General features: G+C 58.6%; 1 protein-coding gene across 8 annotated transcripts; it reads right to left on the bottom strand.

Moving 5' to 3' along the window:
• Nucleotides 1-242: 242 nt before the first annotated feature.
• On the bottom strand, nucleotides 243-17,906 carry SPRY3 (sprouty RTK signaling antagonist 3). 8 transcript variants are annotated; one of them, XM_051791592.1, is made up of 3 exons: nucleotides 8,816-10,152; nucleotides 8,058-8,393; nucleotides 243-6,780 (listed from the first exon to the last, which is right to left on the bottom strand). In XM_051791592.1, the coding sequence occupies exon 3, from the start codon at nucleotides 6,731-6,733 to the stop codon at nucleotides 5,813-5,815; it is 921 nt and encodes a 306-aa protein (XP_051647552.1). In that variant the 5' UTR covers nucleotides 6,734-6,780; nucleotides 8,058-8,393; nucleotides 8,816-10,152; the 3' UTR covers nucleotides 243-5,812. The 8 variants fall into 8 exon arrangements, with proteins under 8 accessions (XP_051647552.1, XP_051647576.1, XP_051647594.1 ...); XM_051791616.1 differs by lacking the exons at nucleotides 8,058-8,393; nucleotides 8,816-10,152 and adding an exon at nucleotides 17,875-17,906; XM_051791634.1 differs by lacking the exons at nucleotides 8,058-8,393; nucleotides 8,816-10,152 and adding an exon at nucleotides 15,853-15,876.
• Between the last annotated feature and the right edge of the window lie 1,263 nt (nucleotides 17,907-19,169).

Genomic DNA, 19,169 nt, shown 5'->3' with positions numbered 1-19,169 from the left:
CCTCTTTGCTCCTGCCCTTTGCCACAGGAGCCAGCCCTTCCTCGAGGATGTGGGACAGCCGCAGCGGGGAAGCCCATGCTGAGATTTTCGAGGTTTGAACATCAGGAGAAATCTCCCAAGCGAACCCTGATGGAGCTACAAATGGTCCCCCCAAATGTCAGTCCCAGCCCAGCCTCTCAGTACCCCCCAGCAGCGAGCCTGGGCCATGTCCCCACCACCACAGAGACAGGAATGAGACCAGGTTCAAAATTAATATATATTTTTATTGAATAGTTGCTCTAAGTGGGCTTGTGAAGCCACCATAGAATCACTTCTTTCATCTCAGCAGTGGTTCTGTAACAGTTATCAGCTTTGCAAGAGAAGGAAATCAAACAGAAGAGGGTGCAGTAAAATAAATAGGTTATTTTTTTTCTTATCTTTAAAATAAACTTTTCAAATAAATACTTTGGTTTTTTTATTTTTTTTTTCTCTTAAAAGGTACAAGAGTATTATTGTCAAAAAAACCAGTCATCGGGTTATAAACATATATTATACCTTATAGAAAGGAGCCCGAATGGAGAGAGCCAGGGGAGGGATCTTTACACACTGTACAGAACATTTGTGTACCCATAAATATAGGATTAGAGCCTTCAGTTCCAGGCAGGAGACTCTCCTGTGAAGCCCAGGGTGATGCATCTTCCAAGGAGAACTTTGTGCTGAGGACACCTGGGGAGGCAGGAGGACACAGAGCATCCCGAGGGAACGGATGGGGACGGGGAGAGAGGGAGGGGAAGGGGGACAGGGGCTCTGCAGGGAAGGGGGGAACCAGCTCTGGGATGATCACACACCTTAGGACAGAGGGCTAAGAACCCTCCTCTCCCAGGGCCCAGTTCTCCAGGGGGGGTTTGGTCCAGCCCTTTGGGGTGCAGCAGGAGAGAGACCCACCAGGAAACCTCACTCCGCTTTCCCTCTGCCCCACGGAGGTGTGTGATCTCTTCCCATCCACCCAACATCCCTCTCCTGCCTGCAGTCCCCTCCAAGGGGACTGGAGACCCTGGATTCTACCCTCAGGGGATTCTTCTGCAATGCCCCCCCAAGCAGAACAGATCCCCCCTGCACGAGCTCCCATCCTGACTCTGGGAGAGAGTTTGCAGGAGATCCTGATGCTCATGGGGCAATCCCCCCAAGCAGACTGAGCCCCAAGAGGTCCCAGCTCAGGTTTGGCCCACCTGGGTCAGGTGTGTCCAGCTGCTGGGAGCATCCTGCAGGCCTGGGCTCCACGGGCTCCTTGGAAGAGACAAACCTGAGCTGGATCCTGTTAGAGACCAAAGATGGGCTTTGGGATGGGGGCACAGCCCTCATCACATGCTGATCACAAACATCAGACCTGAAGGCCTCCCAGCTTTTTCCAGCCTAAAAACACCCAAAGGCCAGAGACAGAGGGACCTAACAGTGGTGCTGGGAGTGGTGAGTTTGGGGCACAGTGGGCTCCTTCCCTGTGCAAAATCCCACTGCAGCTCCCCTCACTCCTGGCTCATCTCTCTCTATTGAGGACCACTCCTGCCCCTCCACCAGGAGAGTTTGGGAGCTGGGATGGGAGGGAGACTCCAGCCTGGTTCCCATGACCCCTCCTCACCTGTGCTGGAGGTGATTTGCCAGTGGGGAAAGAGGGGAGTGGGACCAAGGGAAGCCAGGAACAAACCCCAGCAGAACCTCTTGTGTGGATGGAGCTTTGGAGGTTTGGATGGGGAGAGGAGCAAGGGGAGCTCAGGTCCTGCTCAGCAGCTCCTGCCTCCTGCTCCTTTGGCACCTGAATCTCTTTCCCTGTCTGCATCTGCCCACAGCCCTGCACATTCCCTGGCAAAGGAGCCCACGACCAGCAGAGACACAGAGCACAGAAATGTTCCCTCACGAAGCGGATCCATCCCTGTGGGAGAGCAGAGGGCTCGACATGTGACACTCCCAAAAGAAAACCAAAAAAGACACGTCAGGACAGAGAGAAACCCCAACTGCCGGGACAAGCAGCTGCAAACAAACACCAGAGCAGATGTGATCTGACTCACTGAGGGTGGGGCAGGAAAGGGGCTCACAACCCCAACAAGAACCAGAGTCCTCTCTGCAGGCAAACCAAACCGTCTGGCAGCCGGAGGTGGGGAGGGAGCAGGATGGATCTGGTCAGAAGATGTTAGGAAAAGCTCAGGGAAAGAATACGAGGCTGCCCACAGCTTTCCCCACAGCAGATGAGCTCAGTGAAGCAGAGCTGGCCTCCTCTGGAGAGCTTCTGGCACATCCCAGCTTCTCCTGCCTGCTGAAAGCAAGGGCAGGGGAGCGTGCTGAGCACTGCAGGTGGAGCAGGGAGCGGTAACCCAGGTGAAGCCACCTGCCCCCACAGCTCTGAACTCCTGCAGCCCCTGCCAGTCCTGCCTGTAGCTTTGTGTCTGCCCTCAGTCAAACCAAAGCTGGTCTGACAGCCCTCAGTGCCCATCTGGGGCTCTCCTCCTCCTCCCCAGTTCAAAGAATCATGGAATCATTTAGGTTGGAAAAGCCCTCAAAGACCATTGAGTCCAATCATCCCCCAGCACTGCCAAGCCCACCACTAAACCATGTCCCCAAGTGCACATCTACATGGCTTTTAAATTCCTCTCTTCCTGCATGTCCAATATTTCATAAAATCTATCTCACAGGTTTGTCATTTCTTGGAGATGAGACATTCCAGAGCCCTGGCCACGCTCCTCATCCTCACCCAGGCTGTGGCACCGTTCCCTGGTAGAAATGGGGCTTCTGCACTGACCCAGAAAAAGCCCATTAGGTGGAAGGCTCCTGGCAGGCATCCTGGCCTCCCACCAATTCCTGAAGGTAAATGTGCTACAAGAGCCGTGCCAAGCAAAGCTGGCTCCGGGGAGCTGCTCCGTGGACAGCCATCTCCTCATCCTCCAGCTCCAGCACCTGGGGGAGGTCACCCCGTGCTCGCATGACTTGGGGAGGCCGTGAAAATGATGAAGCTTCACATGTTGAGTCATTCCACCATCAGGAGAGGAAGCAGTGAATTGCAAAGATACAGAGGTGGTAACTAAATTTACGAGTGGGATCCGTTTAAAAAGGAGGAGGAAAAAAAAAAAATCAAAGTAGAGCAAGTTGGAAAATTCTGTTCATTAGTTCTCTTTAAAAAGTTTCAATGAACTGTTTCGCATTCTCATTCAAGGGAGACAGTTCCTCCAATCCACAGTGAAAAGGGGACCTTTCTTCCCTAAAAATATTGTCTGTTTTTTAGGAAGAAGGAGTTTAAACAGCACCAATAGAAGAGCAAATCAAGCCTTCCAAAGGAAGGTGCCTCTTGGTGGAAGCCCCTCTCCCCAACATGGCTTGGAAGCAGGGAGCCAAGCAATTACTGGCATATGGATAAATACATTGGCAACATATTTAATATCTGCTGCCACACGGCCTGATCTTAGGGGGATTCACACTCCTACGGGGCATCCTCTGAAAAGGTCATGGCTTTAAAATCCAAATAATTCCAGATTTCAGGGGTGGCCTCAGAGGATGTGGGGCCCTCTTCCTTCCTAATGCCAGGAGATCCTTCTGTGTCCCAGAGCATCGTCCTGAGATTTCCCCCCATCTTAGGGAAGCCGGCTGTCCATCTTTGGCCAGATCTTTCCACATCACCCCTCAGGGGCTGGGTGAAATCAGGACGAGGATTTCGCTCGTGTCCATGACATCCTTCAGGTATAAACTTCCCACCAGGAATGGGACTCATCCCCCCTTCCAGGGGGAACCTCAAGTTCAGTGTTTGGGTGCCATTTGAGTCAAGGGAGTGAGGCACTGCCAGCGCAGAATTTCATGAATAATGCTTCCAAACGGGATGAATCACTCCCTAGATCCGCTCTTCCCTGCAACAGAGGGAGCTTCGATCCTCCGTGGTTTTCAGATAGCAAATGGATGGAAAGAGGAATCCCACTGTGAAGAGTCCACCTCTGACTCCCCCCACAGCCAGCACTGAATCCCACCCCCTCACTGCAGAGCAGACCCTCCTGGACAATCCATACACCTGCCTTTCCCCCTCTCCCGACGACCTGGGAACTAAGGGTCTAGGATTAGCAATAAACAGACTGGGAAATCATCTTTTCCACCATGTGCAAGTGTACCAGGAAGTCAAACCTTGCACCTGGCACCGTTCACAGCAGTATCATGAATATTATTAGTAAGAGACCTACCCATCCTAACGTTATATTTATATGTACAAAAATAGATCCACAGAACTCTACGGAAAGAGGTGGCTGGGAGGAGGCAGTGGGTGAGCCCTGGGTGCAGGGTCTTGGGGAAGCCAGGGGATGTGTTGCATGTGTTTCTCCAGGGGAACCATTCACTTGTCTCTGTGCTCACACACCTCAGAAGAGAGACAGGCAGGCAGAGCTGAGCTCCAGGCCACCATCCCCGCTCCAAACTTCCCTGCACGGTGCCAGTGGGGTCACAACGGGGAGCCGGCGCCGTGTGGAGATGGGGCTGAGCTCGGGACCAGGAGGAGCCCTCCAACAACAGCAACCAGCTGGGCTTATTATCATCCCAGCAAGGGAACACGAAGCCCTGACCCGGATCCGGGTGCCCGTCTGCTCTGCAGATGGCCCAGCCCCGGGGCTTGGTCCGGACCCATTCCCGGTTGTCCGCGCAGAACCCTCAGCAGGGCGAGGACTCAAACAGAACATCTACAGGGAGGGAAGGTCGGAGTCCCCAGTTTTGACACCCCCTCCTGCTCTCCGTGTGCTCCAGCCCGAAGCAGGGTGAGAGAAGCCCCTGCTGGGGAGTCCCCGGAGCAGTGGCTGCTGACAGTTGACTTTGCCATGCGCTTTTTTAAAGTGAATTCAGTGCTGGTGGAAGGTACCAGGTTGGGATTCAAGCACGGAGCTGGTGCCTGCAGCATCTGCTCGGTGGTGGGACAGAGCCAGGCAGCAGTTCCCACCCCAGGCAGCCCTCCAAGGCCTGGAGAAATGAATGGCAATTTCCAACCAGCTCCTTGTTCTCAGCCAAATCCCAGAGGGGACCTTTCCCTCGCTGCAGTCGGGCAGGAGCGAGTGGGCTGGGCTGCCTCCGATAGCTCCTTCCCCTGCCAGAAGGTTTCTAAAGCTTCCCACACCTTCCCTTCCTCTTTGAGACAGAAAAACACGGTGCCACCTCATTTTGGAGCTCGCTCACTTCTCCCAGCAGCTCCCAAGCCTGGAGGGAAGGCGCTGCCACTGGGGAGACCCCACAGCACGCCAGCCCCTCAGGAAAGGGGACCTACGGCCACCTGAGAGGAGAAAGGCCACCCATGGAAAGGGCTGGAGAGGGAGAAAGAGTGAGAGGAGGTGGTCTGGCTCCCGGGGGGCTCTTGCACAGGGGGTACATTGACCTGCCTCTTTCCCCCATGGAGAAGGACCACACTGTGGGGCAGCTCCTAAACCTGCTGAGACCAGAGTCCTGAGGACCCCCTGGTCACCCTTCCCATGGGGGCAGAGTCCCAAAGACCCTCTGGGTCACCTTTCCCTGTGGGATACAGCCAGGGAGGGCACCCACAGCTCTCTCTGCCTCTCCTGTCCCTCTCCCATATGTGCAAAACCACTGTTTCCCCCAGCTCGGTGCCAGTTCCCCCGGCCAACCAGCCAGGATGTCACGAAGCCTGGGAGACCCTCAGCTCACCCGTCTCATTCCCAGAAGGTGATGGTGGGTAAGGGGGAGCACTGCAGTGTGGAGGGAGCCCAGGGAGGAAGGGGATGGAGGAGAGAGAAGGAGGAGGAGGAGGAGGAGGAGGAGGAGGAGTGGGAGGAAGAGGAGCAAAGCCTGCTTCTCCTCGCCGGGAGGGTCATACCGGCTTGTCCAGTGTTTTGGGGAAGGGCGCGCCGCTGGACGAGGAGATCTTCCTGCAGACCGTGTTGGTGTGGCTCTGGCAGCGGCAGCCGGGTCGTTTGAGGCCGTCATAACCCCGCTGGCAAAGTTTGAGGCACCCCAGGGTGGGAAAGTAGCAGCAGAGGCAGGGCATGAGGAGGGAGAGGAAGCTCATGGCGGCCCAGCGGGCGCAGCAGGACCCCGGCCCGCAGGAGCAGGGGTCGTCGGCGCAGGTGTCCTCGTCGTCGGTGGAGCAGTGGTAGAAGAGCCCCTTGACGCAGCAGAGGCAGGTCCCGTAGTCGAGGAGGCTCTCGGGGGAGCAGAGGCAGCGCTGGTTGCAGAGCCAGCAGGAGGGCAGGCTGCGGGCGGCCGTGCACCGCGCGCACTTGCAGCGCCCGCACTCCTCGCAGATGAAGAGGTGGCCGCTGTGCAGGGTGGGCTTCTCCGAGCCCCCCTTCAGCGGCGACTCCTCCGCCTTCAGCTCGCCGGCGCGGGGCTGCGTCCGGATGAGGGAGTGCCCGGAGTGGGAGGGCGTCAGGCTGCTCAGGAGGCGCTGGTCGGAGGCGGTGGTGCTTTGGGAGACCGAGCTGGCCGTGCTGGAATGGCTCAGGTGTGGCTGCAAAGGCGGCATCTGGTGCTGTTGGCTGTGGCTGCGGTGCAGGTCCTGGAAGGTGGAAGACACCAGGCGGTCCTGAGACCACTCCTGCTTGTGCGGTGGCTGGGCCAGGGAGGGGTTGGAGCGGGCTTGCTGGAAGCAGGTCGCCGGTCTCTCCACGTAGTTGTTGCTGGCACGGATGGAGCGGATTTGGTCAATGGACAGGACCTGCTGGAAGTCCTCAGCGGGTGGGTCCATCGTCTCGTCACAGCTGAGTTCAGCCACGCTGGAAGAGAGCTGCATTTCCAGGAGCCAGGAGACCCTGCGGCATCAGGGCACATCTAAAAATCCTAAAGGATGGGGCGGGAAGAGAGAAAGTATTCCTGTTACATTTTATAAGGGATCCATTCATCTAATCCTGGACCGGTTTGGGTTGGACCTTAAAGCTCATCCCGTTCCAAGCCCCTGCCATGGGCAGGGACGCCTTCCACTAGACTAAACCAATAGGCAAACGCCGGCTGGAGAGCTCAGAACAAAAGGATTTCCAACAATCAGATCCAGAGTACTGTTGCTCCTGGGAACACTTAGACTGGACGCACCCAAAGGGCAGAGGGCCGTCGGATCTGCCCCTCAAACCCAGCAGGCGCAGTGTCTCCCCACGCTTTTGAGCCTCTCATGTCATTCCAGAGGATTTTCCACCCCTCCCCAGCACCTCCCTCTCCTTCCCCAGGGACACATGCTGGTCCTCTCTAGGGGAGGGGAAATGGGAAGCAGTGACTTATCCAGAGGCACGGCAGAACTGGGAATGTCATCTCGCTCAGAGAAGGTTTGGGGTTCCCAATACGCCCGAGCAGCCTCCTGCTGCCATTCCCTGCACACCCTGGGAGCAGTGGGATGGGGAATGTGAACAGAATTAATTTTAGGTAGCAGCAGTGACAAATCAGAATAATGGAATCACGGAATCATTAAGGCTGGAAAAGCCCTCTAAGGTCAAGTCCAACCATCAACCCAGCACCACCACCACGTTCACGACTGAACCACGTCCTCAAGTGCCACGTTCACGCATTTTTTGAACACTTCCAGGGATGAAACTGCAGCTAATTGCAAAAAATGAGCCCTACACTTGTCCACAGACAGGACTATCCCACCGACTCCGAGTCCTGGTGCACTGCAGCATCCCGTTATCCCATCCACAGCCCGGGAGCCAATTTGCTCCCATTGGGCAGGTTTCCCTTTAACCCCGGCAGAGACACGAGGGAATGCAGCTTTGGCAGCAGGCAAGCCCCATCCTGCCCCTCACACTGCTGCCATGCCCTTTGCTGTTGTTTTCAGGAAATGGCACTTCCTGAGTCGGCAGCACTGGCAGCAGAACCCGCTGTGTCCAGGAGTGTCAGCACCTTTGAGGGATGTGGGATGGGACAGGGAGGACCTCCATGTCCCACAACTCCCCTTCCTGGCAGGTTCGATCCCATGGCATCAGCTCCATCACCAAGCCCTCATCTGCCAGACCTCACCACCAGCAACGGGGTGAACCTTCCACGGGGCTGGGAGAGGGGCAGGTGGGCACGGGGCTTCCACCCAGGCAGCTCCCGGCCCTTGGGAGGGAGGGAGGGAGAGAGACACAAACCTCCCACTCCTGCCGCCTGGAGCTACCCTGGAGCGCCCCGAGAACGGACACCACGTGTTTCATGCCAGACCCAGCCACAAGCTCTGCCCGGCTCTTCCAGCCCAGATTTCCGTATTGAACACCCGCTTCCCGTGCACAGCCAGCTTCCCCAGGACGTTCTCCTCTGGCAGATCAAAGGAGTGATCCCTCAGTGACACGGATATTGTCGCCGTGCCCGGCCCCGCAGGAAGACGCTGTTCCAGGAGGAAGCTCCCTCCGGCGCTGCCCACGGTCAGCAGGACGGGGCGGCCGCGGCAGCCGCCGCTTTCAAGTAGGTGAAGGGGCCACAGGTAGAATCTGCTCATGCAGCAGAGAGAGGCAGAGGGAAGATTGATTTTCATTAGCTCGGCTGACCTTGAGGAGCAGGGGAAAGCAAAGGCAACTTACTTTGACTGTTCAAGCAAGATCTCGTCTCTCCCATCCCCCTCCCCGGAAAGAAAAAGTGATTGATCTGCTCAAATTTGGGGTTTTCCTGCACACGGAGCCCACCTGCCGCCCGCTCCACGTGATCCCCCATCCAGGGAGACACAGACAGTGAGGAGTTGCTCGCCCAGGGCACCCCCAAGTGATTTGGACACCCGTTTCTCTCACAGCAATACCAAGGTGAATTAGGAGGGCATGGCCGACTCAGGGTAGGTTTGTGAGCACCCAGCCGGGATGGGAACAGGCCAGAGGCAAAGCTCTTGTGAGCTGTCACCTGCTGCCACCGAGCTCCTCACCTGGGAAGGTCTTACTAAAGCACAGGCTGGTGACCTGAAGCCCCCCAGACTCCTGAATCTCAGCCTGCAGCTGGGACCACACAGAGGAGAGCAGGGAGAAGCCTCGGTGCATTCCCACGTCCCTCGTGCCCGGATCCCATCGGGGAGGGGGATCACTCCAGGGACGATGCTGGTTTTCACACGGGCAGCAGCTGCTCACACTGGGTATCCATCCCTGCTCACCTGGGCTGTGGCAGTACCTGGGCATTCACACGTGGCCAGCGAGGCCCCTGTGAGGGTTCTGGGGGGCTTGAACCTCAGGGAGACACAAAGGGAGAGAGAGAGGCAGCAGAGGGTCCCGCTGTGACAGAGCCAGCGGAGCCGGGAGATAAAGAGCAGCCAAAGGGATGATCCAGTCCAGGTGTTCCCAGTCCTCCGCAACACCTGGAACTCTGGAGGCACGAGGAGACCCCTGAGCCAAGCTCGGGTGGGAGGGAGGGACACCGTGAGGAGGAACAGAGCCCTGGGGACATGGGCACAGAGAGGAGCTGCCCGTCAGCTCTGCAATGCCAGACACTCAGGATCTGGGCTCAGGGCTTGGACACAGCATCCCGGGAAAGACAGAACCTGGAAGCACCCCCAGTGCTGGACCGGGGCCCCAACACCCCCAGACCTGTGATTCCCATGTGCAGGGTCAGATATGGACCCAGACTCACTGGCTAGAGGGAGGCAAATGTCCCTCCAGGAACCAAGAGGATCTGTGGGTCCTCCACGGGGACTTAATGACCGGAGATGGGACCCCACTTCTTCCTCCTTCCCCACCCCATGATAGCCCAGTGCCCCCCACTCGCTCCCAGCTCTCCCTGCTCCAGCCCGACCCCAGGGCTGCAAACAGTCTACATCCCAGCCCCACTGTGCCGAGCATCCCCGGGGCTCTGCTGTGCCCCTCCCTGCCTACCTGCCAGGCTGGGGGGCCCGGGGCGGCGTCCCCCCGACCTCCTCCTGCTCCTCACACCCTGCCTGCCCGGCGGGCATGCCAGCCCCGGAAACGGGGCCAGCTTTATGGCCGCCACCAGCCCCAAACATATAAAGTTCGTGTGATAATGGGCCAGAGGAGGGATCGTAAAAGCAAATGATTTACAGGCTGGAGGTGGATGCGAGCCGGGGGCGAGCGGCTCAGGGCGCCAAGTGGGAGAAAAGGGACCCCCTTGCCCTGTCTGGGCGCTGCGGGGAGGAGCAGGATGATGGGGGAAGGCTGAGCCCCCAGCCCCACTCGGCACGCAGTCCACGCGGGGCTCGGACCCTGACCTGTCCCGTAGCCCCTCCACTCACACAGCCCGCACATCTCCAGGACCTGTGAGCACTGCTGTGTCCGCAGCCCGTTTCTGTGCAGGACACCCCACGCATGTCTCTGACCCACACCCAGCCCCACCACGCACACCCCACGGGTGTCCAGGACCCCAACCCCCTCACCGCACGGAACCTCTGTTTCGTTGCACACTCACAGCCCCTGCGCATCCGAGGGACCGCGTGTCCCTTCAGCAAACAGCCCACGCGCGGTCCAGGACTCTCCATCCCCACCGCTCACTCGTGCTCGGGACCCTTCGTCCCCCTCGGTCCGCGCGTGTTCCCCCGCCGCGCAGCCCACCCGCGCCCCCCGCGCCGCGTTCCGCCGCCGTCCCGCAGCCCACGCGTGTCCGCGCCGGGCGGACTCACCGCGCTGCCGCCGCCGCTGCTGCCGCCGGTCCATCCGCCCGCGGAGCCCGAGCGCGGCGGGGGCAGCCCCGGGGCGGCGAGCGGGGCAGCCCCGGCCCCGCAGCCGAGCCCCGCGCCGCGGGCAGCGGGAGCGGCGGGGGGGCCCCCGCGCTCGGTGGGAACGGGAGGCTGGGAGGAGGAGGAGGAGGAGGAGGAGGAGAAGGAGGAGGAGGAGGAGGAGGGATGGAGGGAGGAGGAGGAGGAGGAGGGATGGAGGGAGGAGGGAGGGACCTGGCGCTGCCCGGGAGCATCGCACTCCCCCTCGCTCTGCGCTGCCTTCCCGGAGCTCTTAACGCTTTACCCAGGTGGCGTCATCCCGCTGAAATGGACTCGGCCCATTAGCGGCCCCGCAGAGCCCCGCAGCGCTCCCCAGGCGCCGCTGCCGCCCAGCCCCGCCGCGGCACGAACACCCGCTGTCTAAACATTTCCGTCCGCCCCGGGCTCCGCATCCCCCTCCTGCCCCCAGTGGGATGGCCCTGCCACCTCCCGGCTCGGTGTCCCCCCCCCGTGCCCACCGGGACAGCCCCCCAGCAGGGCATTCCCCTTGGGGACACGCAGCAGCATCACGGGTACGGTCGCGATGGGCTGGGCTCGGTGCGATACCGTGGGAAGGCTGTGGCGTGTTGGGCTGCAAGGGGCCGGGAGCGACTCCGCCGGGATCTGTCACCTTGGGCTTGATACGTAAATCGCTGTGAAATGGGGGCAGTCACCTCACAGAGTCATCAAAAAGGTTGGAAAAGACCTCTAAGGTCATCAAGTCCAACCTTCTCCCAGCTCACCTCTTCCCAGGAGGCACCAGAGAGTGCCCGGGTGCCGTTCATTCCCGGTATTTCCCAAAAGTCCAAACCAACACCCAAATTAGCTCCCGTACTCAGGGCAGAGAGGCTGGAAAGGGGCTTTTCCGTACTGAAACCCACAGAACCAGCAGGCAAACATCCCACTGTCCCAGAAACAAAAAGCTTGGACTCAAGGTCCAAGCAGGACCCGGATCTTCCACCCCAGAGGTTTTCCTGGGTCCCTGCATGCTCCCTCCTTGCTGCTTTCCTGGCTCAGGAGCACCAGGGACCCTTGTGACACCCCTCAACCCTATGTGTAAGTAAACTGGACCTGATTTGCCAGTCCCAAATACACAAGGTCACCTTGATGACACTGGACATCACCCATGGGCCCCACCAGAGCCCCCACCCTCCCTTCATTCCTCTCAGCGCTTCCAGAGTGGTCACCCATCCTTCCTGGGAGCGTTCACTGGATGGGCGAAGCAACATCCCAGCTCAGGGAGGGCTTAGGACCTGCTCCAAGGCACAGAGCTGAAGCCATTGAGCCCCCAGGCAGGTCCCCAGCAGCATGGGACCCCTGGGGTGGACAGGTCCCCAGGATCTGGGGGTGTGAGAGCAGGATGGGGAATGAGGGAAAGAGAAGGACCTGGAATAAGGATGACAAATCCAGCTCTAACAGATGGGGACAAACCAGGGTGATCCCACGGACCTCAGGGGCTCCCTCCCAGCTGATGCCAGCAGAAGCACTGGAATCCTCCCCATCTGGGGCCAGTGACTCCACTGTCCCACACGATGCCCAGCTGAGCCAAGCGTTTCTCCATCTCCATGGGATCCCACTAGAGATGCTCCTCCAGGAGTTTCTCCAAGAGGAACGAGTCCCTGACAGCATCCCTCAGCCTCAGCTCCAGCTCAGAGCCTTCAGGCTGCATCCCTCTGCACTCCCACCGGCCCCTCCTCTTCTCCCCATCGCTCTCAGCTCCGTCTTTAAAGGCACAGAAAGGATCCGAGCTGCCCAATTCCCAGCGACTGCCAGCTGGCTGGGAGCACCTGACTCCCGGGGGGAGCACGTGTCATGTCGTCCCTTTCTCCCAGCCCAAACCTCTCACTCCCACCTTGAGGTGCCGGTGATTCAGGCTTCCCTCGCTGGCTCCCAGCATCCCAGCGCAGCCCGCGTCGTGCTCAGCCCGCGCCGCTTTATTCCTCACTCGCTGCCGAGGGAGGGCCGAAAAGGCATGAATGCGGAGCTCCCGGGAGGAGTGGGAGGGTGGGAAGCGGAGGGAGAATAGCAGCCTCCTGGTGAGTTATTGACCGCAGCAGCGCTCGGGAGGAGGGCTGGGAACCCGAGGGCGTTTGCAAAGCAGGAAACTTCGCTCCCAGAGGAAGGGTCTGGGACTGAGCACCTGGCAGGGTTCGGAGGGGGGTTGGCTGTTGGGAGAGGGATGTGGTTCTCCCCTGCTAAGCTGTGGCAGAGGAAGGTGTGAGACTCGTGCAGGTTTCTGGTGCTCTCTCCCTGTGCAGGGTGTGTGGGAGCAGGGGATTGGACAGCCCTCCCTCGGGCCACGCTGTGCCCCACACTCTGCTGCCTCTGCTCCTCCTCAGCCTCTACCTGCAGCTATCCCAACTCCTCTCAGGTCACCTTTTGGATTGGTTTCACTGCTCATCCCAATTGGAATCTGCCACCTTTAACCCCTCGAATGCCCCCTGGTGTCCTGCCCAAAGGGATGGGGAGAAGCAGGTCCTGGGTGTCCTGCTTATATGTGAGGCTGTCAGAGCATCTCCTGCCAGGGACACACCGGGCATCGAGATGGCAGCAGCACATCCCGGAGTTCCCAGCTCCAGCTGAGCCTGCTCAGCAGCTTCCCAGCTCCTGTTGCAGATCTCTGTATTTGGGGAACCCCCATCCCCAGCAATCCCCACAGGTCACCAGCAATTCCTCCCCACTTTTCTCCTTCCACTCCCCCTGCACATCCCAAACATGGAGGGTCACTCGCTTTCCTTCCTCATCCCCAAAAGTGTTTCTTTAGATCCACACCTTGCTTACAAATCCAAGCGAGCTCAGTCTGGAACCTGGAGAACTTAGTTGTGATTTTAAAACCATTTTCCACACCACCTCCAGCCCTGCCTGTGCCCACAGCTGGACAATTCACTGCTGGGAATCGGCCTGGGAGCGGGCAGTGGAGAGGAGGATATCCCAGAGCAAGGCTCAGGATGTCTGATCTGTCCTGATGCTATTTGCCAAGCTTGGGCTCAGGGGGAGGGTAATTCACCTCCAGTTAAAGATGATGCAGGGGAGGGAGAGAAAAAAGGGGAGAGGAGAAAGAGAACACGCAATTCCCCTGATTCAATCAGCCAGAAACAAGGAGGTGCTGGTGTCCTCTAATTCGGAGATTCACAGATTTTAGGGCCAGAAGGGACTGTGATGCTCATCTAGCCTGACAGTCTGGATTATGTAAAAGCCACTTGAAGCCAGACAGTGCCACGAGCTTTTTAGAAGCAGCAGCGAGCGCCGGGGAACTTATTAAAGGACTGTGATGTTCCCGAAGTGGGGGACATGTGGCTCCCAACACGCTGCGGGGAGGAGGAGGAGCCCAGGTACGCCCACCCCGCCGGGCTCCGGCTGAACAGACGGCAGCGCTGGGGGAGAGGAAACATCATTTCCCTTCCCTGTCGTGCAGCTCCTTTGCGCAGAAAGAGAGTTAAGTAAGGAAAAAAAACCCAAGCCCTTCCTTGTGTTTTCCTTCTGAACATTCCCTAGTCCCTGGAAAGAAAACGCCCTGCCGGGATCCTGGCCCTGAGGCGTTTCTTGGCCGCTTTGGAGTCAAACCCCGCGGTTTGCAGGGATGCAGCTCCACAGCCGCCGGAGCTGTGCCAGCCTCTCCGGGAGCCGGATCCAGAGCTCCGAGCTCAGCCCGCAGCCCCCGGAGGTGTAGTCATTGACTGCAATGAGAGTTTCCCTCTGAAGATGGAGCCAGGCAGCATAAAACATCAATAAAGCGCTCAGGATGCGTCCCTTAATGAGCTGAGATCGTAACGCGCTGCCAGAGCCTGCCAGAGCTGCCCATTCTGTCGGGAGAGAGGAGCAGATCCTGCTGGGGAAGTGTTAAGTGGGTCCTGCTGACTCATTGATGCAGATGGATCCGGCTCCGTGCCCAGGCAGGAGGAGCTGCCTCGGGGGGCAACATCCAGTGCCCGGGGTGAGCAGGTACCCAGCACCTCAACCCGTCCCGAGGGGCACGGAATGGCAGCTGGGATTTTTTTCCCTCTCCGTGTCCCTTTGTGTACAGTGAGAGCCAAGCACTGGGGTGTCCCAGCCTGGGACACCTTCACCATGAGGGTGGGGAGGCCCTGGCACAGGTTGCCCAGAGAAGCTGTGGCTGCCCCATCCCTGGGAGTGTCCAAGGCCAGGTTGGATGGGGCTTGGAGCAGCCTGGGCTAGTGAAGGTGTCCCTGCAGGGGGTTGAAACTAGAGGATCTTTAATTGCCTTCCAACCCAAACCAGTCTGAGATTCCATGACTGATGGGCTCCCTCCACATCCACAGAAAGCATGTTTGTCCCCACGAGGTCCCTGCCCAAAACCACATCCCCCTCCCAGCACAGAAACCAGAGCAAAGATGTGACTCCAAAGGTGAGACCCCAACCCTGAGCTGCTGAGGAGCCTGAGCAGGGCGGGTGAAGAGGTGATGAACCAGTCACAGGCACCAGGGGATGGTCAATGCAGGCATATCCTCACTGGAAAATGGGAAAATTGTTAACTCCATCTTCCAGCTGCCTGGAAGGTGCCTGTAGTAGAGCTCTGCAGCTGGATCCCTCACAGACAAAGGGCATGGAGGTGAAGGCTTCTCATTCCCATCAGGATTCTTGTTCCCCCAGGCTGTCTTTGGCCTGGCTGGGGTGCCATGGGGGGGTGATGTGTATTTGCCCACCCAAACCCCACTGCTACACCCATCGGGGGACCAAGTGACAAAGGGTTTGCACCTTCCAGACCCTGAATGTCCCCAAAGAAGCCCTCAGAGCACTGGTCCTTTGGCCAAGTCTCACCCTGCATCTACAAGACATATGTTCTTCACCCAGCCTGTGCCTGTGTGGCACCTTCATCCTTCCTTTGATGAGGATGTGATGCTCCAACGAGTCTCTCTTCTGCCCCCAAGCCTTCAGGGACTTCTCTTTCCATGGATTCTCTGCCCTGTGATCCCTGTGATGCTCCTTGGGTGGTCCCTGATCTTTCCTGGGAGCAGTCACCACCCACTGATCCAGGTCTTCTTCAGGCTTCCCAGCAGTCTTGGACTGGGCTCCACCACATGCACGAGGTATCCCACGTGCTCCAGGTATCCCACATGTCCCAGGTATCCCATGTACACCTGGGATCCCCCCTGCTGATGCCCCGGGGTGCTCAGCTCTCTGCAGACCACCTGCTCCACCAGCTCTCCCACCTCTTGCTCCCTTCCAAGCCCACCTACCTGCCCCGAGCATCCTCCCTCACCTGAGTACCACCTTTCCCAAGCCACACCAAACCCCACGACACAAACCTCTCTGCCCAGGCATGGAAGGGGGTGGGGTGGGGTGAGAGGAGGCAGCTCCCCCTAATTTCTTTGCCTCCAGCACTTTGAGTCCCCGTTTCAATGTCACTTTAACTCGAGCGCGCGTGTGCCGGGGAGAAGGGCTCCGTATTAAATTGCCAACCTGGTCACATGCTGCTGGGATTTGGCCGTAGCTAAGCAGCGCCACCCCCGCATTCACTTTTTTGGCTGGTGACTCCTCTGCTCGGCGTAAGGCAGAGCCGGGCGAAGAATAGGAGAAACCGGAGGGGGAAGGAAAAAAAAAAAAATTAAATAAATAAATAAGAAAAAACCAGGCGAGTCATTGTGAATGTCAGGAGCTCCTCGGCTGCGGGTGTGACTGCGATCCTCCCCCTCCAAACTCGCTCCGGGTGAGAGCCAAAGAGAGGATTTCATTAGGATCTGGTAGCAGGCTATTTTCAGAGCTGACATCCTACCCACCGCTAAAAATAGCCGGTCCCCTCCACGCAAACCAGGGTTTCTGTTCTCTTAAACTTTAATAAACCTCGGCAAGGCTCAGACCTTCCTTTCTCCCCACAGTTTGCTCCCGTCCTGTTATCCCTCTCCTTCCCTCTTCACCATCCCTCATTTCCCAGGTGTCTTCTTTGCTCCGGTCCCGAGAGATGATGTCACCACGACAGGGCTGGGGATTGGAGGGCTGGGGTCACCTCCTTCCCAAAAACAGCATCCTGCACCCGAGCCAGGGTGGAGGCCGGGCAAGCACAGAGTACTTGAGCCCCCTGAGATACTGCCAGGCACAGGCAGGGAGTCTGGAGCATCCCTCTGGATCCTCAAGCATCCCTCCAGAGCCCAGGATGCTCTGAGGAGCACCCTGAAAAGAGGGACCACCCACCACCCCGGGGTAGCACCTCCACCAAAGGAAGATGCTGCACTTTGTACCTGATGCTCATGTGAAAACGATCCCAGGATCACTCCAGGATTGTGAAAATGATCCCAGGGCCTGTGGCTGGGCTGGGCTCAGGGGGTGAACTGAGCACGCCAGCATAAAATTGTCCCACCCTGTAGAGACCAGTGCCAGCACTCAGGCACAGTCACCTCTAAGAGGGCTCTCCTTAAAGCCCTGCCTAGCCTAAAAACCATGTCCCTAAAATCCCCATCCCTCCCTCCCCAGGGCCCACGGAGCCACTGCAGCTACTGGCCCCCCCTCCTCTTCTGGCCCCCCCCTCCTCGGAGGGGCTGCTCACAATTCCCTCCCTTCATTAGCTCTGCCACCTCCGAGGCAGGTACAGGTATTTATAGCCAGCACCTGCCCCATCCTCCCGGCTCTTTTCCAGACAACACAAGTTTAACTCTTTCCCGTGTTCCACTTGACGCCAGTCCAGCTTGGTGGTCCAAAAATCCCACAGCTTGGAAGAACCAACCCCTGCAGACACTTGCTGCACTCAGTGCATGCACCCTCCCTGTCCCAGCCCCAAATCTTTCCTGTCTCCCTGGTTCCAGCCCCAAATCTTTCACTGGTACCTGGTCTCAGCTCCAAATTTCCCATTCTACCTGGTCCCAGCCCCAAATCATTCACTTCTGCCTGGTCCCAGCCTCAAATTTCCCACTTGGCCTTATCCCAGACCCAAATCTCTCCTCTCTCCCTGGTCTCAGCTCCAAATTTCCTGCTCTCCCTGGTCCCATCCTCAAATCTTTCACTTGTCTCTGGTCCCAGCCCCAAATCTTTCACTTGTCTCTGGTCCCAGTCCCAAATTTCCCACTTGCCCTGCTCCCAGCCCCAAATCTCTCATCTCTCCCTGGTCCCAGTCCCAAATTTCCTACCTCTCCCTGGTCCCATCCTCAAATCTTTCACTTGTCTCTGGTCCCAGCCCCAAATGTTTCACTTCTACCTGGTCCCAGCCTCAAATTTCCCACGCAGCCCCAAATCTCCCACTTCTCCCTGGTCCCAGCACAGCAGAGGCTGCGGCTACCTGGGCTCTGCTGCTCTTAGGATTGAGCAGAGGTTCATCAGGAGACAACTCCCCTGCTCACCCCAGCTTCCCGAGGCAGCAGGGACCACCATCCTCCCCAGGGAGCCTCACAGCCGTCCCCCAGCACACGGGCAGAGCCGCTGGGCACAGCCTGGCACAGCATCCAGGGGGATGGGGTCGGGTCTCACCCGCTCATCCCGGTGCTCCGCTCGCCTTCTCCCTGCGCCGGGGCCAATCGGAGCCCTGGCTGCCGTCCAGGCAGCCATTTCCTGGTAATCTAATAGCTGCAGCAGATGAACTGAAAATGCATTTCCTGCCACCGTGCTGTAAAATTTTTATTAATGTAAGGAGAGAAGGCAGCGCTGGCTCCCAGCGCCCGGGGACGTGCTGGGGCAGCGGGGGCTCGGCACGGCCAGCGGGGCTGGGGGCTGGGGGCTGGCAGCAGCGCCCTGGTGATGCTGTGGGAATTTGGAGGTGCAGGGAAACTGAGGCACGGGCAAAGGAAGTGCCCTGAGTGGAAGAAGAATCGTTCAGCAGCTCCCTGCCACCTCCTCGGGGTGACGGATCACCAGGGGTAGGTTTGCACCCCGAGCGCTCTCTCCAGACCCCACAGAGTTGTGTCCTTGAAGCCCCTGATTCGGGACCGCTGGTGCTGTTGGTCCTTGTCCCGTGTGGTTCTGTCCTGGGTGAGGATCCCGGCTGGCACGGGCAGTGCGGAGGGAGGGACGGAGGCCCTGGCAGATGGGCACCGCGGCGGGAGAGCTGCCACACTGTCATCCATACGGCACCTCATCCCCCTCCTGCCTGGCTCCGTGGCCTCGGCTGACCCTTCCCAGCTGGCAAAGGGACGTCCCAGTTAAAATGTTCCATTAAGGGTAAGGAACAGCTTCGAGCAGCCAGTAAAGAGTGACCACCACCCCAGAGCTCACCGGAGCTCGCCAGGGAGGGAACAGAAGTGTTTGCCAGGGAGGAGAAACGTGTCCCCCCACTTGCTGTGTCTGCACGGGATCCACAGCCCTCAGGGGCTTTGTGAAGGACCCTCAGGGTCAGCAGCCAGCTCAGCATCCCCCCCACATCCCCTTGGTACCCCCTCTCCACCTCCCCCCTGCCCCACATCCCACTCGGACCGTGCCGGGCTCCGGTGGGTGACATCCCTGTGGTGACATCCCTGTGGTGACATCCCTGTGGCCAGGGGAGGGGGCAGCCCCGGGGCCGGGGGCTGGAGCCATGTTCACAGCCCTTTTCCCACCCCAGAGCCTACTCCCTGCGCCAAGGCAGGGCTAAATTGGAAAAACACACACAATGACCTCTTGTGGAATGTAGTATGAATATTTGATAGCTCTAATGTAATCATAT

This window comes from Manacus candei, unplaced genomic scaffold (genome assembly GCF_025592945.1).
Source record: "Manacus candei isolate 608988 ecotype Guabito, Panama unplaced genomic scaffold, ASM2559294v1 h1tg000003l, whole genome shotgun sequence".
NCBI classification, from domain to species: domain Eukaryota; kingdom Metazoa; phylum Chordata; class Aves; order Passeriformes; family Pipridae; genus Manacus; species Manacus candei.
This window is presented reverse-complemented; position numbering and strand designations above follow the sequence as displayed.